General features: G+C 49.7%; 1 protein-coding gene and 1 long non-coding RNA gene across 2 annotated transcripts in view; one reads left to right on the top strand and one right to left on the bottom strand.

Moving 5' to 3' along the window:
- LOC146180572 (uncharacterized) overlaps positions 1-20,331 on the top strand; it is an 87,416-nt gene that overhangs the window by 52,130 nt on the left and 14,955 nt on the right. Inside the window, exons 2-6 of the mRNA XM_084576079.1 lie at positions 12,920-13,100; positions 13,954-14,030; positions 15,386-15,484; positions 16,869-17,138; positions 17,685-17,797. Coding sequence (XP_084432205.1) covers positions 12,920-13,100; positions 13,954-14,030; positions 15,386-15,484; positions 16,869-17,138; positions 17,685-17,797 — 740 coding nt within the window. The remainder of the gene's footprint in view (positions 1-12,919; positions 13,101-13,953; positions 14,031-15,385; positions 15,485-16,868; positions 17,139-17,684; positions 17,798-20,331) is intronic.
- Positions 5,334-18,972, bottom strand: LOC146180573 (uncharacterized). Its single transcript, XR_014700092.1, has 3 exons — positions 18,897-18,972; positions 18,690-18,815; positions 5,334-5,407 (listed from the first exon to the last, which is right to left on the bottom strand). It is a non-coding gene; the product is annotated as an uncharacterized LOC146180573 (long non-coding RNA).

Below are 20,331 nucleotides of genomic sequence, written 5' to 3'. Positions count from 1 at the left end.
GCGGCCGTGGTGTTTTATAGAGGCATCCGTCTTTTGTGAGCGTTTATGTGTGTATGTGTTTGGGCGTGCGTACGGTTTTGTATGGAGAAGAGAGCAGCGGTTCGTGCCCGAAAGACGATCTGTGACGAGGATTAAACGACGAGAAGCGGGGGGGGGGGGGGGGGGGGGGGGGGGATTAAAAAGAAAAAAAAGAGAGAGAGAGAGAACTTGATTTCTTTCTCTCAACATCTCGAAAGTGAGAACTGAAAATATCCTTCTCCTCTATTTTTTTATTTCGTTTTGTAAGCACTGCCCGCCTCCGTCCCCGCCACATCAAAGCGTGGATGTGTTGTGACCGACGAAGGGTCACGGTCAGGCTCCCCCCCCCCCCCCCCCTTTCTCTCTCTCTCTCCCAGAGTATAAGGTCGGTACGCTGAGGGTCAGTGAACGCAGGGCATTGAGAGCTGGTGCGAGAGACCTCGGGTCATCTTTTACTATTTAATCCTGAACTAATCGAAGAAAAATCTGCCCTATCTACCTTACCTCGCTCCACATTATTATATACACAAGGAATGTTGTAGGGTCATGTTAACCTTCGACATATACATATATATGCATGATGTGAAATGGGAAAGCATCCCACTTTGACTCAAATAAATGTTTTATATCCGAGTTCGCTGTGTACCAAGTACTACACCAAAACTCTCTGATCGGTCACGGTTAGATAAGGTCTAATTCCGTTCGTAATGAGCGGCCTGCAAGGAAAGAAAGAAAGAATGCATGACATATGAGGATTAACGCCCCAAAGCGAAATGCATGGCTATAGGGGATTCCGGATCAATGTCTACTAACGTGGAATTCTTTAACTTGAACTGACATCGCACAGTACAAGGCCGCCTTTTGCTTTTCCACTCCATCGACACGCGGCCACCGTGGTCGGGATCAAACCCGAGTTCTCCGGCTCAGCAATCGAGTGCAATATAACCACTGAGCCACCCTGGTGTGGCAGAGAACGATAATCTGGCCAATGGCTGTAGCTGCTCTTGTTTTGGTTACGTTGGGTAACCGAATGATTGACACGGTTTTTGGGAAGTATAAAGAAAAAAAGAACACTAAATATCCTTTCACACCCACATATATGCAAATCAACAGCTCCTGCAGTCAACAATTGCAAAAGAAAAAAAAAAAAAAAAACAGCACGAAGGCCTCTAACTCGTATAACGCGTTACTGCTTTTATAGCTCCGAGCTGGTCGGTAGCGTCGAGGGAAAAACGCGAGCACAAATTAGTGGGTCCAAAAAGAAGATGCAGGAAATGTCTGACAAGCTGGCAAGAACAACGTTTTCGGCACAGACGTATCAGCAAGGCTCGCCCGCGAGCAGGTGATGACAGGGCAGACTTCGGGAACAGACGAGTCGGCGATGAGGGCGACGGAGTCGACTTCCGTTTATCTTCATTTGCAAAAACAAAAATAAAATTATGGCGTAAAAGACAGAGTCGGTCGAAGTCATGCTTGCAGGCAACGCGTGGTGCGGGGTAACCCCGGTAATGGCAACCTTGAAAAAAAAAATAATAAAATGAAGGGAAAGAAAAAAGAACATGTCGCCCCCGCGTTGCCTACTGAAAAGCACTTCCGGTCCGTACGTTTCTCTCCCAACGGCGGAACCGGAAACGGGGATTTGCTCCCTCCCGTATCTCTGGTCTTTTGATGTGTTCCCTGCCCTCTTCGCCTCCCTCCGGGTGCATGTGCTATTATTTAGTTTGGCACCGTACTCCTTTTTTGCCTGCATTGCGTCTGGAAGGAGTGTTTTCGCTTGCTTCTTTTTAGCGCTCTTCGCACGATGCGCCCAGCGTTGGCCCTCACACATGCCCTCTCCATTCCCTCTTGTTTAGAGCGTTCTACTCGGCCACCTTTTATGACAGCTTTTCCTGAAATTCGTCTGTTCGCCGTTGTCTTTATTATCATTTTTTCTTTTGTTCAGTGGCGCTCTTTGGGTGCGCCCCTTGCCATCGTCTCGCCTCCTTTCCCCGACGCAGGAACACGTTCATTCATGCCGTGACCTCACCGTATGCGAGCGGAGCCGGCCTTGAGCTTTGCATCTCCCCTCGCTAGATCCGTGTTTTCTGGTGCTTTAGCTTTGTATGAATATATATATTTTTTACTTTCCCTTCGCTGTTTGTCGCCAGCGTCCCAGGTGAGAGCTCACGCGAGTAAACGCGAGCGTATGGGCTGTCTCGGCTTCGTTCTTGTCTTGGCTTGTCTCGACTTGCACCTCTCATGAGCAGGCAGGGGAGCGGCGAGGTCTCAAAGCCGGGAGTAGATGGGGGACAAGGTCACAAAGCGATGCATCTTTCCTTTCTGTTTCTCTTCAATTGTGACTGTACGTGAGGACGTAACATCGTAACAAGTACCAGTAACGAAAATTTTCCTTTTTATCTTTTTCCGAGCAGAATCCGTCTGTACGTATAGAACGGTCCCTCCTCTTCTACCTGTCATTTTTCTCTTACATGCGCGCCTTTTGTTGTCCGCCGGCGGCTCGGAGCTGTTGGGTGTCTAGGACAGGTTTCCCGGATTCGCTTCAGCGCGCAACTGTAGCACCGACTTCACACGCCTCCTCTCTGTCCACCCACAGCACAGAACACACGCGCACACGTAACGACGGGAAAATGCTGAACGCGAGAGGTTGATTTCGAAACGAAATTAATAATACTTTCTCGCGCAGTGAGTGTGAAGGGTGGCGACAGGAAATGCGTTTCTCTCATTATTGTTCACGGTACGTACTACAGTATTTCCCTTGGTATTTCCGCGGTCTCGAAACGGGCCTTCATTGTTCGTGCGGAAGCATGCGTGTTGTACGGTCGGAGTCAGTACCAAATGTGCCACAATCCGCATCACTCCAGCGTCTCTCTTTCCTCTTCCCTTTGGTTAGTTTAAGTGAAATCGCGATATAAAGTCACTAGAGCAAGCGGCGACGGGCTCCACAGAGCGTTTTGCCTTGAGGAGTGCTCTCTTTCAACGCTCGCTCGTTTTCCTGGCCTCATTTGTTGGCGGATTTGCGCGTCGACGCAGAGTTTTTTCCCGGCGAACTAGTGTGGCGACGTTGCTCCAGGAAAACATACTCCGCGAGGGTTTCCTTCGCAATAAAATGCATTGCGGCTTTTCTGACGTCAGCATTCTTTGACGTCAGCGGCGGTGACCACTGAATGACAGAGAGTGAGGCATTAACAAGCGACGCTGAACTCAACTGCACAGGAAACACGCTTTTCTGCGTTGAACCGTAGTGGTCACGCTGTGACATCCTTGCCGTGGACTTGTTTTGGAGCAGCATTAGTATTCGGCGGCGTGGCTTTTAATGTGCGTAAGGGTTGTTCATTTCGGACCGACGTTGTGAATGTGGTCAGTTTTGTGTCTACCCCGATGCGTCCGTCACTTGCTCTTCCACGAAGGTGACACAGCAGCAGCGTACAAAAGCAGAACCGCGACAACTGTTTGCGTGTTAATGTGTAGGTGTTTGCGCTTGTGAAGTTCAACTGCTGTGACTCGAGCTCTTTAAGTAGTAGTAGTAGTAGTAGTAGTAGTAGTAGTAGTAGTAGTAGTAGTAGTAGTAGTAGTAGTAGTAGTAGTAGTAGTAAGCAATAATGTGACAGCTCAGAATCACATCCTCTGGTACAGCTCATCGTTTCTGACCGCTGCAGGTAAATGAAAAGTTACATGGGAACCCTAGCACGACCATCCGCCCGTATCGCACCACCACCACCGACCGCTCTGTAGCACCTTTCCAACTTCCTGCGCACGATAGACCACTCACGCGCGGTGCTTCCACCCACAGGTTCTCTTTTGCTTCGCTCTCTTTCCCTTCGCCGCTCCACTCTCGCCATTTCCTCGGGCGCATACCACCACGAGAGAGCACCGCAGGTACACACGTGCACCGCGGACTGGAAGTTGTGAATGGATAGTGCGTACTCGTACGCGCGTTAGCGTGTGCGTTGCGCCCCTAGCGCGTACGCAGGTAAACATACAGCTACGATGTATAGGCGCAGATACACGCGCGGCGGCGGCGGGGCGTTGCGTGGGAAACCTGCCATCCCTTCTCACACTTTTACTGTAGGCCGGCGAAAGCAGCTCCGCTCTTCTTTTCATCGTGACAACACCCCGCCCCCCTTCGACTCCCATCCGCGCACGGCCGCAGCCAGTCGAGCAGGCAAGCCAGCCAGCTTTTCTTTTCCAATCCGCGCGCAGCAGCGGTGCAACCACTGCCAGCGAGGACTGCTTCTTCTTCGATCTCTTCAGCTCCGCAGTGGTGGCGGCGGTGGTTGCTTGTATTTTCCGTTTCCCAGTTTCCGGAGGGGTCGGGAAGCCCTTTAAATGGGAGACGACGCCGGGGTCCCTTCCACCTGTCAGAGCCGTTCACGCTTCCTGCTACCCTCTCGCACACACAAGATGACGAGGAGGAGGAGGATGGGGATTGCGTATGTAGATAGGCTCGTTGTTTACACATGGACGTGTGTCTCAGTGGTTCCTTTCTTTCGTATGCACACGCATTCCTTTCCTTCGGCTTTTTGCCACGTACAACTACCAAACTCCGCCCATATTCACAACCTTATACAGTTGTCCCTTAGTAACTAGGCACCAGGCTATTGATAAAGCCTTTTTTTTTTTTTTTGTCGTTACGTTAGCGTTTTGTCGTTAGCGGAATAATGATGTGCCCTGATAGAGCGGCTGCAGTCAACCGGCCGGTGTCCATTTGCACGCGAGGCCGCGTCTGCACTGCGCTGAGTTGAAGCCGTTTGAACCGGGTGTGGCCTTCCAGAGCGGCCGAACACGTGCGCAGCGTCGCTTCTTCTACAGCGGCAAGTGAAAGACTTCACTCTGAAGTCGAGTTCTGTCGCGTTGGTCGGAAAGATGGTAAGGAGAAGGCTGACTGATGGTGCGTCGGTGTTTTACGGTCCGAAAGCTGTTTCCTTTCGCTGTACACAGGCTTCGCTCAGCCCAGCGCAACGGCCGATTTCCGTGATTCGTCATTTCCTAAAAAGAAAACACAAATAAGACAAACCACGTGAAAGATAACTTGCCGCTAACAACAAGATTGGGTGTTTATAACTGCACTTTACTGCTTAATGCCCCGGAAAGAGTTGATAGCGATTTCCGCGAATAAATTGTAGTTTGCGCTCGTGACGTCACGGGCGATAGTTAAAGCGCTATGTGTGTGGCCGCTTACTGGTGAATATGCATAAGTACGGTTTCAAAAACGACGCTCACAAATTGCTGACGAAGGTCATATGCTTGCGGTGTCTCCGTGGAAGGGTCATCAGGGGGCTGCCAGAGTTCAGGGTCATCGCTCTGACGTTGGGAACCTCTGGGAAACTAGCATGGTTGCAGGTCTTGACATGCTTGCCCCGGCAACCACCCATGTGACTTCCGGTCGGCCCTGCGCATAGAATGCGAGCACTGTTCGGTGGGCGAGGTAGCTAGACCTGGACCGCGGACCCTCCCCTCCCCAATCCGATCTCCGACCCCACCCCGGCCCTCTTCCTTTATTTGACCCAAAAGACAGGAAACGACCTCTCACTTTGCCAGAAAAGAGGAAGGAGGGACGGCCAAAGAGGGGACAAGGGCGTCTCTGCCCAGGTCAGGTGGTGATAGAGGGCACTTGCTAAGGCAAACAAGTGCTCTATATACGCTTCTATTTTACCGAATTTCCATAGTCACCTCACGAGTTTCAGCAGCACCTTATGCATATTTGACCCTATGCCTGGATCAACGCTTATGCTGAAAGCCAGTACGAAGCGTCTGTTGGGCACTGGTGGTTGATGGCGCGTTCTGCGGCCAAGATGGTGATAATGTGAAGTCGTCTAAGTAGCTGAAGTTTAGGTAATGAAGCTCTATCGCCTTTCGAGAAAAGAAAACGCATATTACGATGAGCAACCAAAAAGGACAATAAAAGCCGGGACCTGAAATTACATGCAGTTAGAGCTCGGGGATAAACGAACAAACAGACGACGCTCAGTTCCTTGGGCTTCTGAAACCCAATTATACGCACTATAGAGGTGGACGCATTCGACAACCACGGAGTGAGTGGGAAGTGCAGCATGAGAAAATATGTATACGTAACCGACTTCCAGGCGTTCCGCCGAAAATGGGAACCGTACACTCCTGTTTCGTGAGACAGGAATTTCGCCTCTTTTCCACGGGAATCCCGGATTTGGTCGTTTCCCTTCCTCGTGGTCTATAAGCGGAAGAACCTGCTCCTTCTTCGGCAACTCCCTTCGGCCTCTAGGCAACCTGCAGAAAAGTTTTTATTTTTTCCCACTTTTTTTTTTTCGCCCACCGTTCGTCCTCATTTCTTACTTCCCTTTAAACTTCGCCCTCTTCTCTAACCTGCTTACACCAAGGAAAACTAGAAGCAAGATCAGTGAAGAAGGAAAAGAATAACTAAACTTATAAACTCCCTCCCCTCTTTCATGGGCTTTCTATAAATAGCATACAGCTAGCAACGAGCCTCCTTCCGTTCTCCTCCAGCTTTGCAGCAGACATGAGCGCGCAGATCGAATGATAAATAAAAAACGGGAAAATTAAAGGCAAATACACTTCCGTTGTGCTGCCCTCCCTCTCCATCGATACCCGACTCTACCGTAGGTTGTGAACCCTAGGTTTCGCGAAAAACGTACAATCACCACATGGACGCCCGCCTTTTCCTCCAATGCCCCCCCCCCCCCTCCCCCCTTCCTTGCGTTCAGGACGTGAATCTGTGTTTGTGTGTGCGTGCTAGATAGAAGACGCTCACAAAACGACGACAGCTGCAGCCACTCCTCCTCCTCCCCTCGTACGCGCTTCGTTCATTCACACGACCGAAAGCTCACGGTGGAAGAGGAGGAGGGGGCGCGCATGGTCCTGCGTTTTCATTCAGAAAAATCGCCGCAAAGCCGCAGGTTTCGGCCCCGACATCTTGGAAGAGCGCGCTGGTAGCAGCCACGAGAAAGAAGTGTGCGTGTGACGAAGGGTCGACCTGCGATTCAGACCTCTGTGAGTGGAGGCGAGGCCCGCTGCTTCTCTCCCCACCCTCTCCCTCCCTTCCTCCATTCGCAGTCAAAGTTGCAGCAACCTCTACTCCCCGAGCGAGTAGTGCAGGAACCTGCGAGCGCCGTCAGGTCCGTCTGAAAAACAGCTGGTGGTTTTTACGCACGGTGCGTCGCGTCCGCTCGGGGGAAGGGACACGCATGAATGGAAAAGAGCTCCTGGGAGAGGAAGGTAGGTGGTGTGGGCGAGGGTAGCTACCGAGGACGGGCATAGAAAGCGGCAGGTTCCATTCGAAATCGACCATTTTTCGCGAGATTGTTAGCGACAGGTATTTTTCTCTTCGATACAGATGCGCGCGGAGATGTCCGTGGAATGCTCAGCGGCGCAGTGCAGAACAGGAAGAATATGAGACATGCTGAACCATAATGCCTATCTGTTTACATAGGGCCAGCAGAAACGACGAAACGCTTCCAGAGAAGAGCTATATATATGCATCCAGAGAGGGCTATATCCACGCGAGGCTTGCAACCTTTGCTTTCTGATGATCACTGTAAACTGAATTCAGAAATGTTAAAAAATAAAAAAATAAAACGCACGACGAGCGTCACAAGGAGACCGGCAGGACAAAGATAGTGCGTCATGTCGTTTCCAGTCATGCAGGCCTGTCGACTCCGGGTTCGTGACATTATAGGATTAGCCGCTGGAAAACACTGCTCTTAGGCCATAAATGTCTAATCTGTCACGAGGTTGTCATATCATGAGCTCGGACTCCCCAGTGATTTCCAGCAAGACTTCCATACCGTGCAGCTTAGCTCTCGGTGGAACCAAGTTTTGTCATTGCCACACTCAAACGGCGCGACTTAAGTGCGTAATTTTCGGAAATGTCGCGAAACGAAAGCGACAAAAAAGCTTCAAACGCAACTCTACGATGTGCGCGACTTATCCCAGCAGCCTATCTGCGCATTTGCTGAGGGCTTAACGGGCCTACTTCTCAAAGGCACAGACAACCTCGAAGCATCCACCCAATTGGGTTCGGGGGACACGCGGAGACGTCGAAACAAAGCGGCCCTGTCTGTTCAGCCACTGTGCGTATACAGTGCGTGAAGGAGTCCATAGAGACCGTTCGTGCGCGCATATACATACATGGTCGTCATACAAAGTGCGCATAACGAGCGGGCTCCTCCGGCACGGCAGTTTGGAGCGACGTTGTGCCCACCACGCACACACAAACACCTAAAGCCTATTCTCCTCCACAACTGAGGGAGCAGAGGAGGCAGACATTGTTATGGGGTCTGCTTGTGTGGCGACGCTGCTCCAGAAGACGGCTTGGCCAAAACGCGACCGAGAACGCGGGCCGGACAAAGGAGGCATGGCCAAAGATAGCGGGCCGTACGCGGCTGCTGAAGGCGCTCCCGTTCGCGCGCACCACTTCTCAGCCTGCTGCCACTGCTTCTGCCGTTGCTGCTCCTCAGCCGGTGCTCGAGGTCCGAAAGCGGAGTCGGTTACAAAGGGATGCGGTCACGTACTGTACACGAATGGCGGTTTTCTTTTTCTTCGGCCCCGCCAGAGGTCTCCTCGGCTTTGGGGCCTCAAAGGGATGTCCGCTGCTGGACACTCCTGGTTTTCGCCTTGCGACCGTGTCTGTCTGTCCAGGAGGTTAATTCAAAAAAAGGCTGCCTGCGTAGCGGACGGACTACTGCTGCCTGGCTGCTGAGAGAGAGACGTCGGGGAAGTGTGGGGTTTCGGAACGGTCCGCGCCGAAGAAGTGTGATCTGGATCTCAAAACGACCTGAAAAAGGCGACCGCCGAGGGTATCCGCGAACTTACTTTGCTGAGTGCGATGGGCCCTTCGGAGCCTTCCTGTGAGAACCGCGGGGTCGGGAAGGGAGAGCTTGCGATAGTGCATGGTGGTTTCGAGAGAGAACGTTTTGCGCGAAGAAAAGAGCTGCCCTCGCCAAGCCATGAATGGGCAAACTTAAAAAACTGACTCAGCAGTTAGTGCACGCGCTCTGACGGCAGTCCTTGCTGTCCGTGTCAGAATGGGACGGTGGTAAAGATGGCCACCACCTGCATGGGCACTCTCGCAGTTTCACGCGTTTTGAAGAAAGTGCTTAGAAAAACGCTTTCAGTTATGACCGGACATGACAGCTTACAACCTAGTTCTTCAGAATGGAAAAAGAGGGCGCACCTATGCAGTTTTCAAACTTTGTCATTGACACGCTGCGTTTATTTTGATTTTCTTGTCAGTCGCACCTCTAGCTGACTGTCGTAATGCCACCATTACATTTGCTGCCTGCATTTCTTTTTTGGATTTCAGTGTGCTTGGATTGTATTTGAAAGCTGCATGTTTTAACATAGAAGTATGCAACAGAGGCCTTCTTGAAGTCGTAATGACCATTGAGCGGTACATTTCCAATGGCTTTCTCTCTTCGCTGAGTCTCAAGCTCATCGTTTATCGAAATCGACGTCAGTCTAGCCAGCAGAGAGGCGCGATACATCGCCGCTATGCGTCGCTATATGGGGCAGCTTGCTCTGCGGAAGACGTTAAGACTTCCTTTATTTTTATTCACCTGTGAAATAACTTAACGGAATATTTATTGCAGCAGCTATACTAAAACGTTCGCTCCTGCCGGATATTCCCCGTGCGGCCATGTGATACAGCTGAGACCGGCCAATATAGCCGTAACTGTCAACGCCGCGTATTCGGCCTCCGAGGAGGGCGTAGCATCTTGGGTATTTTGCTACACGCTTATTTCACGCAGTGGACAATGAAATTACACCCATCCTCTCCTCGTAAAGAAAAGAAAAACGCCAGGTGTGCACATGCTCTATTATGTTACAAGAGATGAACCAGAAGACACGCTTCAAAGCGACGTTGCGTGATGTCTCATTTCATTTTCTTGCCAAGGATGTTTCTTTCCCCTTTTCCGGCTGAAAACAAGAACGCACACTGGGAAACTGGAACACAGACGACGCAACGAGAGGCAGCTGCTGGGAGAAATGTTCTCAAATGACTCCTTTCCATCACTGCGCCGCAGTGGACATTATGAACCGGTCGCTATACTGCAGCCACGGTCACGCCTGGTAGGTCGAGACTCGGCTGCGGTGTTTCGCGCCGAAGGCTGATGAAGACAGTGCGGGCTGTGCGTGAGCTGTCGCAATCAGGTGTATTTCCATTTCGGGCTTCGGTGTGTGTATAATGAGTTCATATCAAATACGCACGCAAAGAAAAATGAAATCCCATTGTCTGTTTTTTTTTTTATTTTTTTTCGAACATGTAAGACAGCGTTGAAGTTTGCGGTCATCGCCCGTCAGCGCTTCCGGATGAAATGCATTCCGTAGTGATTTCGTATATGAGTAGGACCACAAATTGTGCTCGTGGACCGCCAAATCTCTGGTCCTTGGAGGAGCGTAGAAATAGCAAATTTTGAACACGAAGATTGGGCGAGCAGCTTTGTACGTCGTTCGTCTCTGCGTAAAATCCTTGAAATAGAGCCAGACAAAAAGCGAAGGAATAATTTCTGAACAGAAGACGTTGAAGAGGCGGAGAGAAGAAAAATTGCGAGAAAACGGCATTTAAAACGAAAAATTAAGCAGTTTTTAAATTAAGGGAGAGAGCGAAGCAAGCGCTCTCCCTCACACCATCTTCTTCCGCTCACGCACCCAGCCAAGCCCACGTCGTCGATTAGGCCGCCTTCGCCCGCCCCGTTCTTGCAGAACGTTGCGCCGCCGAAGCCGGTGTGTTTCTTTTGTCTCCCCCTTAATGCAGTCATTATATTCCGGAAAGGAGGCGAGACCAGGCACACGGAGTTCAAGGGAGAGGGAAGAGGATGAGGGGGAGGGCGCGGGGCTGCGTATAAACGCGCGTGCGTGCCGCGCGCGCTGCGTACAAGCGATTCTGAAAGCGTGCGTGTACTCTCGCTACGGCTCTTCGATGCCTTGCATTGTTCCTGCCAGAGATACATGCACACACTCACGCGTGCGCTTTGGGGTCCGGCGCGCGCTAATTCGCGTAGGAAGAAGGGCGAACGGCCGCCCCCGCGCCGTGTCTTGCGTTGATTCCTTCCACGCGCCACCGCCCTCCTGGGAACCAGGTTTCGTTTCGCTCGCCTGAGCTCGTGTGTACGTCGTACGGTGGAAGTGCTCGGAAAGTTACTCACATATGCTGGCGAGAGCAAGCATCCATGCAGGCGCGTAAAATGATCGCACCGCGGACGTGGAACTCTGGTTTTCACTTTTATTGTCTTTAGGCTTGGTTCAGAAACTGCAGCCAATTTCTTTTTTCTACACGTGTTGCACTATTTTAAGCAGTGCCTAATATTAAGCCATATGTTCCAAAACGCTGGAGTAATCCCCCCCCCCCCCCTTCCAGCTCCCCCCTTTTTTTTTTTATGACCGTCTTTTCCGTTTTCATCGTCTTTCGCTGTATATCATGCCGTGCATTTTGAGGAAGTAAGCAAGGGATCTCTTCGCAACCTCCAATACACGATGCGTTCTGGCATGTTTCCTTACGTCTCAACTTCTTCTGTGAAAGGAAATGACAACAAAACAGCAATTATTAGTCGACCACACATTCGAGAGCTGTCTTTCTTCGTTGATGATAAACAGTGCGCTTGAGAGTGTACTGTAAGGAGTACAATCTCCGTGTATGCCTGCGTGGTTGAACTGCAATCACCAGGAGCAGCCGCTTCGTGAAAATTGTCACTAACATTTATATTTATAATGGGGCAGCCTGCAACAACTGTGCGCAGCAATGATAACAACGAAGGAAATATTTTGCATGAAAGTAGAACATGACAAGATAGGAAAAGAAAAAGCAGGTGATGAGTTGATGATCCGCCCACCTCTCTCGGGCCGGCCTGGGTTGTCTGTTTTTGTTCCCTGGTAGCTGTCCTAATTCTTTATTTCATCTCCCTTCATTCCTCGCACCCATCCCAGCACGACCCCGCTGCACAGTGCGCACGCGCGAAAAAGGGGAGTGGAGGTGTTGCTCAAATCGCCCTTGCACAAGGCTGTTCCTTTGTCAAGGGACAATCGAAATGACAAAAGAGGGTATATGGACCGACGTGAACAGTTCACGTACTTGTGTACCGCACGCAAACAGTGCGCGCATGCCGGGAGCTGAATAGGGCAGTGTCCGTGAACAACACTTCGCCACCTCTTTCCTATTCACTATCAAAGGCTGCTGCTGCTTATGTGCGGAGCTACAGGTGGGGCACGTGCGGCGCTGACAACAAGGGGTTCCATGAGGCGCCATGTTTGCATCAAAAGGAACGGATGGTTCTCGCTCCCCTTTGAGCACCCGCAGACAGGCACTTCGAAAGGCTGCGGACGATCAAAGCGCGTTCCGACGAAGAAGCTCTCGCGCAGGCATCTTCCCAGCATGACAACTATAAACACGAGTTCTATAAACTACCGACGAAGGTCGCGGTGGGTTTGCGTGAGCTCTGTTCAACGGCGCTTCGCGTTATTACGCGCATCACGTCCTGTTCGCGTTCTGTTGCGCAGGAGTTCTATTGCGTTATAGACCACACCTGCGCTATAGTTCTGGTATTCGCCGCCAGACCTAACAGGGAACAACAATCACGGCGTGCCGCTGAGCAATTCTCAAGGCCACTCACCTAGCGACGAACCCCTGGCACCGAAAAGATGTCTGAAAGGACGCACCCGTGCGCCTTCGGTAATGCCAGAGTCCTTTAGTGAGGCGGAATGAAAAACGAAGCGCTCAGAGGTATGGTGCAATCTTCACGTTGTTCTCCACACAACCCGTCACTTACAAGTTATAGCCCGCCTCATCTGCGCTCCAACTATATATCTGTTTCACCCTATTCTTGTGCAAGTGATTTCATGTATACGGGAATTACCATTTCCACCAGTGTATGCTCAACGTGTTTGTCTCTCTCTTTTTTTTATCATTCTGCAGTTTCGGCGGTGTGTTACTTCCCCGTGGAGCTGCACGGCACGTTCCTGATGCAGACGCAGGCGACGGCCGCTTACGGCGGCTCGGTGGTCTCCTACTCGGAAATCACCGTCGAAGTGGACGCCATCCCTCCCTGGGGACGATGCCACCGCCGCCGAGGGCACCACGTCATCCTAAAGGACAGGTAAGTACCCAATGCATTCAGTCCGTGGTATGAGGCAATATATTGGGACAGAATTGAGGAACTAAACGGCGAATGCAGCTAGAAAAGGCTGCGAAGACTGGGATGAAGAAGGGCCTGCTTTGAGGGACGTCCCAAGCTTCGTTATTCAGTTCTATCACTCGGTAGAAACAAACGACAGCCCTGCAGTTTTAAACTGGCTCTAAAATTACTGTGCCGATAAAACCCTTCTCATATTGTCCCGGAGAAGACTATTTGGAGCCCTCCCGTTGAAGCGTTAAGTCTCATTCATCTATTTGCATTTCTTATTTTCTCTCTCAAGAGACATTCAAGCATTATATGCCGCAGGACTTGCTCAACATTCCAGGAATTTGCGCATTTATGATTCAGTGATTGCAAGTATTCAGTGGTCTTCGGAGTCGAGCAGACAGTGGTGACGTTCTCTCCTGCGGCAAAAATTTTGCACAACAGAGCAATGTTGCTGGAGCTGAAACTACGTCTGTGCCTGAGCAATCACTGCGACACAAAGAGGCTGAAAATTGTTGATGCCATAGATTTCGTCCTTTATCAACAGCTTAAGTACGCGTGTCGCACAGTGTCTGCATAGTGAGCTTGCTTCAACGGCGCGTTCGCGTATACAGGGCTATAAGGTAAGAAGAGGCAGCTAATCAGGGGGTCATTTCAAAGCAGGAAGGGGGGGGGGGGGGGGGGGGGACTGAACTAAGTTCGGACATTTCGTTTCTCTCGAAAGTTCGATCTGAACGCTAGCAACAATAGAAACGATTGGTACCGCTTGTATTTTTTCTTTTTTTTTTTCTTCTTCGGCCGCCACATAACGAGTGTCCCATGCTTGCAGCACTGGCACGGAGGATTGCATGCGCTGCTTCCACCTGACGCTGAAGACTCCCAACGTGATCCAGATTCACGCCGAAGGTAAGAGGACCCCCCCTCCCCTCGATTGAGGCTGACACTTCCGTCGGCCCTTCTCAATTGTCCCGGAGCGCATTTTGGCCATTGTTTACTCCAGCGGTCATTAGACCACATCCGTCACCGTTAACGAGACAAGGCTAATTGGGTATCTGTAGGGGAAGACTTTGTCCTTCTATACGGACGTAACCCAGATCACCGTTAATTCCTTAAAGGAACTGCTCCCACTAATAGCCAAGTTTCTTTATCAGCTTTTTTTCTTTATTTCCATCTATAGCGCTCGTTTGTTGTGCACTCGCGAAAGATGGATGATCACGCACGAAGTGCCCAGAGCGCACAACTCTGGTGACATTTGTGGATGAATGAACGCATGTGCGTCCACAGCAATCGATTGCCGAACGATTTCTGCGGGTAATTTCGCCGTATGCTTTAGCGAACTCGGAAAGCAACGTTTAAAGATAGGCTTTTAGAATCGTAAAAGTCTGCGGCTTCGGGCTGTTGATCCAGCCCACTGTTAAGACGAGAAATACAGACGATCGCGTGACTCGGCTTGTCGTGGAGACCACCATAGACGGCTACAGTTTGAGAACGAAGCGTGAGATGTCCCTCAAGGAGGGCCGTTCAGCAGACGACGTCGGCCGGTTTTTACGACGTCATGGTAAAAGGTCGCATATGTTAATTTTAACCATAGTGTCGAGAAACTTGCCGTAGCAGTTATGGATACAAACCCTTATTATAGGAATCAATAGTAAACAGAACGAAAATGGCGAATACTTATAGGGAGACGGAATCACACTGGCAGTTTCAGTCTTGTCGATTGTGTACCCGCCTTTCTTTTGGCTTAGCTTATATTGGTCACGTGCTGATAGACCAACCAGTGCGTGAAGAATGTCTTTGGCATTTTGCAAGTTTTCCTTATTTTGAGTACGTCCCAGCTGTCACCATCCTAGCGCTAATTATTACTACGTTGAAACTGCCAAAGATTTCGTCCCCTTTTTCTTTTCTCACCGACTGTGCACAGCAAGCCGTTCTCCGCAATCTCTGTGTAGTTTTGCGACGCACTTTCAGGGCAATTTACTATCAGCATTGATACGTACTGTCCGCGAATTAGTGTACCTGTATTGCGTATACAGGAACATTACGGAACATTCAAGTCTAGTCTACTGAAGGACTTTACGGGGCATCACCGACTAGCGCCATCTTTCGGCCGCCAGTAGAGAATGGGCTGCGATATATACGTTGGTGGCAATGACTTGCTGTTCCTGTATGCGCTGCACAATCTGACTTGAATGGGGGTTCGTGCTCTCGCATCGGCTAGTCGGTCCGGCATTCACGCACAGTGCAACCTTATCTCTTTGCAGGCCTCGCCCGATGCTACACGAACGAGGAAGCAGCCCGGGCCACGTGCCCCGATGACCGTGCCGTCTCTGAGCGGCGGTTCACAGAAATCATCCTTTACAGTGAGTGTGCAAGCTCCTATAAAATCGTAATTGGTCTAAATGGTTTAAGGAACAATTCCCAGTTGATACCATTTGGATCCCAGTTGAAGGGTCACGAAGAGTCGGACACGACTGAACGACTAAACTGAACTGACTGAATTCCATTTGGATCCCAGTTGAATTCCAGTTGGATCTAACTGGAATTCAACAGGGATCCAAATGGTATCAACTGGGAATCGTTCCTTAAACCTTTTAGATCAGTTACGATTTTCGCTTGGGATACTTATGGCGTGTGACAATTTCGGTGTTTTACTGGTTTTACACCCGAGAAATAGCTGGTCGAGAAAGAACATGCGCTCATTAAAAAATAACTGTGGCGCCAGGATTTGAACATTTTACCACTGGCATACGGCACATGTGGTCTAATTAAAGTACCACAACGCACCTAACGGAGCGTTATACGCTATACTTAGGCGGTGTACCGCCTTTATATTCGCCGTTGGACATTCAAGGACCACGCATTAAGCCATGGAATTATCAGTCCTCGTGGCGTACGTGCATCAAAATAAAGGCAGAATGTAATAAAGGCACGCTTTATTCAGTGCTTTCGACGTGCAGTGTCGAATACGTCTTTTCAGTGTCATGCATAGAGGGCAGAAGGACGGGGTTCGTCTCTTAAGAGGTGGCAAGCAAACCTCAGTCCCAACGCCCGACGCTGCCAGCGCGCCCGGGCTGCGGCAAACGCCAATGGAGTGCCTGTCTAGGCATCCCACCTAGTGTACAAACCTATATGTATTATAATAATAAATGTTTTCACCACCACCACCGTCACTGATGCATGATATCGGGCTTTTACATGAAATGTGTATTTTGGGTTACTGTGGGCTACATCTTGCACTGTGCGGGAGTGGGTCCTAGTAGGTGCCGCGACATACAACTCTTTAATATTACCAGCTGCGAAGCATCCCATAGGGTCCATGTATCAAAAAATGGCGATTTTGATTGGTAAACATTCGGGTGCATACGAATAATAGCGGCGCTCGCGGCCAACTGTGTCAAATTGCAAATTGCAAGTTGCAAATTTTCAGATTGGTGATAAATGTGCAACCACCTAGAAAATAAATTTAGTAGAAGACTTGCAGTACCAAAAATTCTTAGAGATAACTGCCGTAGAGTCAATTAAGATGCAAAAGAAGAAAGAAAAAAACAATTTTCAAAACACAATGACGACAATTGCAAAAAGCTTCTGTTGACCGTTTCTAGATGGCGCGACAATTCATAAACGCCCGAAAAATACATACAAAAGCTAGTCAGTTTTTGAAGCGGAGTTTCCCAACTGGTATGATCCAAAAGCTTTGGCGGGACAGTCATCCGCTAAACCTAGACTTCCCGCGTGTCTCCGCAGGGAAGCACACGGAGGAGCACCTCAAGGGCAACGGCCTGCTTCTGGGTGATCCATTGCCACCGCCTTCGCCGGCTATGCCGGGCGTTGGCGGCACGGCATCGACGTCCCTGCGCCAGATGTTCTGCCCCATCAACGGCCGCTACCGCTTCCAGTACAGCGCCAACGGCGAGGAGTTCCGCTGCGCCGAGCCCTACTCGTCTGAGCTGAGCAACTGCCCGCGAGGAGACGGGCTCACCGTGCGTTTTCGGCAGTGCTCCTTCCCAGACTTCGGTGAGATTATATTGCACACACAAACTCTCCTTGACTGATCAAATAAACAAGTGAACTCGTAACAAGTGAATCAAAATGTGCGTGTAAGTCGCTGGAAGATTATGTTGCTATAACGAGTTAATTATAACACTCCAAAAGTGGAACGGCATTCATTCAGGTGAGAAATAAATATATGTATATATGTTTGTTGCGTCTTTTTACACCAGCGCATACCGCTAAGAGCAGGCCAAGGGCGCTCCTGTTGCTCTTTCCTGCTTTTACACATTCTTGAGCTGCCGTTGTTTTCTTCTAAACTGACGGCACATACCCACACGGAGGGATCGGCCAAGAATTGGAGTGCAGAAAGATTTTAGACATATATTTAAATCACCAAAAATAAAGTGTTTGTTATAAGGAAGAGAGAAGGAAACGAAAAGATTAGACCCCGAAATAAAAAGGAGAAACCATAACGCAGCAGGAGGTAACACTGCGAGATTTGTAGCCGCTGTCATCCTTAATGTATTCCCCCCCCCCCCCCCCCTCCTCCTCCTCGGCCATGCAATGCAGACGTGAGCTTCCTGTGCCTGGGCGACTGGGAGAGCGGACGTGGCGGTGACCGTTATTTGGCCCTCATGGACCTCCGGAGGGACCCAGAATCCCGGCCTAGATACCGATGCGGGGTGAGTACAGTGGCAGCTCTGAACCTCTCTTTCTCCACGAGGCCCCTGCCTATGCTTAGGCACTGCAGGGGAAATTTGCAAGAAAGTACACCATCGGCCATTGCTGCATGGTATCATTTTAGTGTCAAATCCGTCGAGCTTATCCAGCATAGCGCCATCCCGTGTCTCGAAGCGTCGTTAACACGGAAGTGGAGAGTATGTGGGAATTAACAAAATGCTTCTAAGCATCTTTCCTCGAGTTAAAGCGAACATTAAGGAACCGGCAGTGACTTCCTCTGTTCCGTTCCTTTCTTACAAAAGGGAATACAACCAGCTTACCAGTAACATCCAGATTCGCACTGTCTTTCAACCGTGAAGGCCCCCGTTCGATTCGTCGCAAGTGCAACGGAACAAGAATTACAAAAAATAAAAAGGGGAGTAGAGTCGATTGTCTTGTGGCCTTCAGTGACCCCGCGTGCGTTGTACCAGTTGTTGAAAGCATGGGAAACCGCGAAGACAAGGTTACAGCCTGACGCCGTTCTGCACAATCAAGCTTGACATTTCGCAGTCGACAGAGCGAGCCGGACGCGTCATCCGTGACGGAGTCAAATTGGTTCTGGACGTTTAAAGACCGCGCCAAGCGTCTAATAGGCGTGAGCTTACACGACACAAACAACAAAACCGAATCGTGGCGAAATGGAGAGGGGAGTTGGTAATGAGAAATCACGGCTTCACGACTCGCGAATAGACAAGCCTTTTTTTTGTCTTTTTTTTTTTTTTTTTTGCCGCTTTTTAACGCTTCGCTCCTCCAAGGTCAATAAACATACACACAGCCTGACCGCGGATGGTTTCGCGGAGACAACAAGCCGCGGTATGTACGTTACATCTTGCCCTTTCTCATCTCGACACGTACAAAGAGAAGCCGCATTCCAGACACGCCTGTTTGCACTATTTCCGAGGTTTGTCTCGGGAGGCTCGGCTGCACAGCGACCATTACGGGAGTCTTAAAGCACCTTGAAGAATTGAATCCCGCTTGCCGCTGCAGAAAAGCAACAATATAGAAAGAAAGGAATCACCAATAAAAAAAAAAAAAGAAGAAAAGAACGCTCGCGTGCTGTACCTTTCGGCCTCTAATCTCGTTCCACAGTCGTCGGCGGCCACCCACAAGGATTCCAACTCTCTACCTGGTTCTGAGCACGGAGGAGGAATGTGCCTTCCGCGGCACGTTTCGAACCTTATTCTATAGCTACGGCGTGACGTCAGTGACTAACACCGGCTGGCAGCGAACCGAACGTGCACGAGCCGCGTTTCACGGCGATTAGAAAAATAAAAAATAAAAAAGATGACGCGGCAATAAAGCACGCTGCGTCGGCGCGCAAGGACATTCTCGCAAGAACATGTACCGCGATCTCATGTTCATTATTTATTATTATCTCAAGGTAAAGCCAGGCTCTTTGTCTGCGCTGTCAGCACTCACTGCATACACGGTTAGGTTACACCGGCCAGAATATGTGCAGCTTGAGTCAACGTTCTCTAATTTCGATCTTCCTTTTTCTCAAGAACACAGACGTGTAAGGAGTTTGGATGGTCGAAGGCCATTTCAGGTTGTCTGAAAGCAGCTACGCAACGAGTAGCCACTAGAGTCAAGGACAAAAGAGCTGCCTGACAAAGAGGCAGTTCTTCACACATCCCCGTGTTCTCGCATCCATGGAGCACAACGATAATCACAAGATTAGAAGGTAATTGGCACGCTGGCAGCGAAATAAGCTTAATTAGGCATAAACGCTAGGGAGCCTAAATAGGTATTTAACACTTTCACAAACAAGTTTAGACTTGAATGAGTTTGAAAGAATTACGCGCCAGCTTCTGTTGCACCTGCGTATATATATATATATATATATATATATATATATATATATATATATATATATATATATATATATATATATATATATATATATATATATATATATATATATATATATATAAACTCGGAACGACTGGCTGCTTCTTTCTCGCGGATAAAAGATTGCGGGTTTGGCGCCTGACCCGCAGTGCATGCTGCAGTGTCGATGTCGGAGCGAGACGCCACTAACTTGAGATTTAAGTTCGTGCATGTTAACGCGCAGCTGCTTGAGATTTTAAATTCTTGACCAACAACGTTCTTCGGCTTCCCTGACCGTTTAGCCGGTTCGGTGATGGGGCTTAAATACCGCGGTTACACGAATTCTGAATGCGTAGTGTGTTCAGCTGATGTGCGGATCGATAACCAGAACACGACGTTAGCCAGATATTTGTTTGAGTACTTCGAACTTGAACGAACACTGAGAGGGCGCACAACGAGCACAAACTACATTTGCCGCGCAATTGTCGTTCATACAAGTTTTAGAGAGAGAAAAAAAAAATAAATAAAAAGCTCAGGAAGCAGTAGTTACTCAGCCATTATGATGCCGCACTATATACGAAAACAACGGCTGTCGTTAAAAGGGCCACCTAACTATATATAATGGGAACCCATTTTGCGTGGCATTTACGTTTCCTCGAATCGTCTTTTC

This window comes from Amblyomma maculatum, chromosome 8 (assembly GCF_055883805.1).
Source record: "Amblyomma maculatum isolate TAMU_Amacu chromosome 8, ASM5588380v1, whole genome shotgun sequence".
NCBI lineage: Eukaryota > Metazoa > Arthropoda > Arachnida > Ixodida > Ixodidae > Amblyomma > Amblyomma maculatum.
Note: the sequence above shows the minus strand (reverse complement) of the source record. Positions and strands in the feature narration are given on the sequence as shown.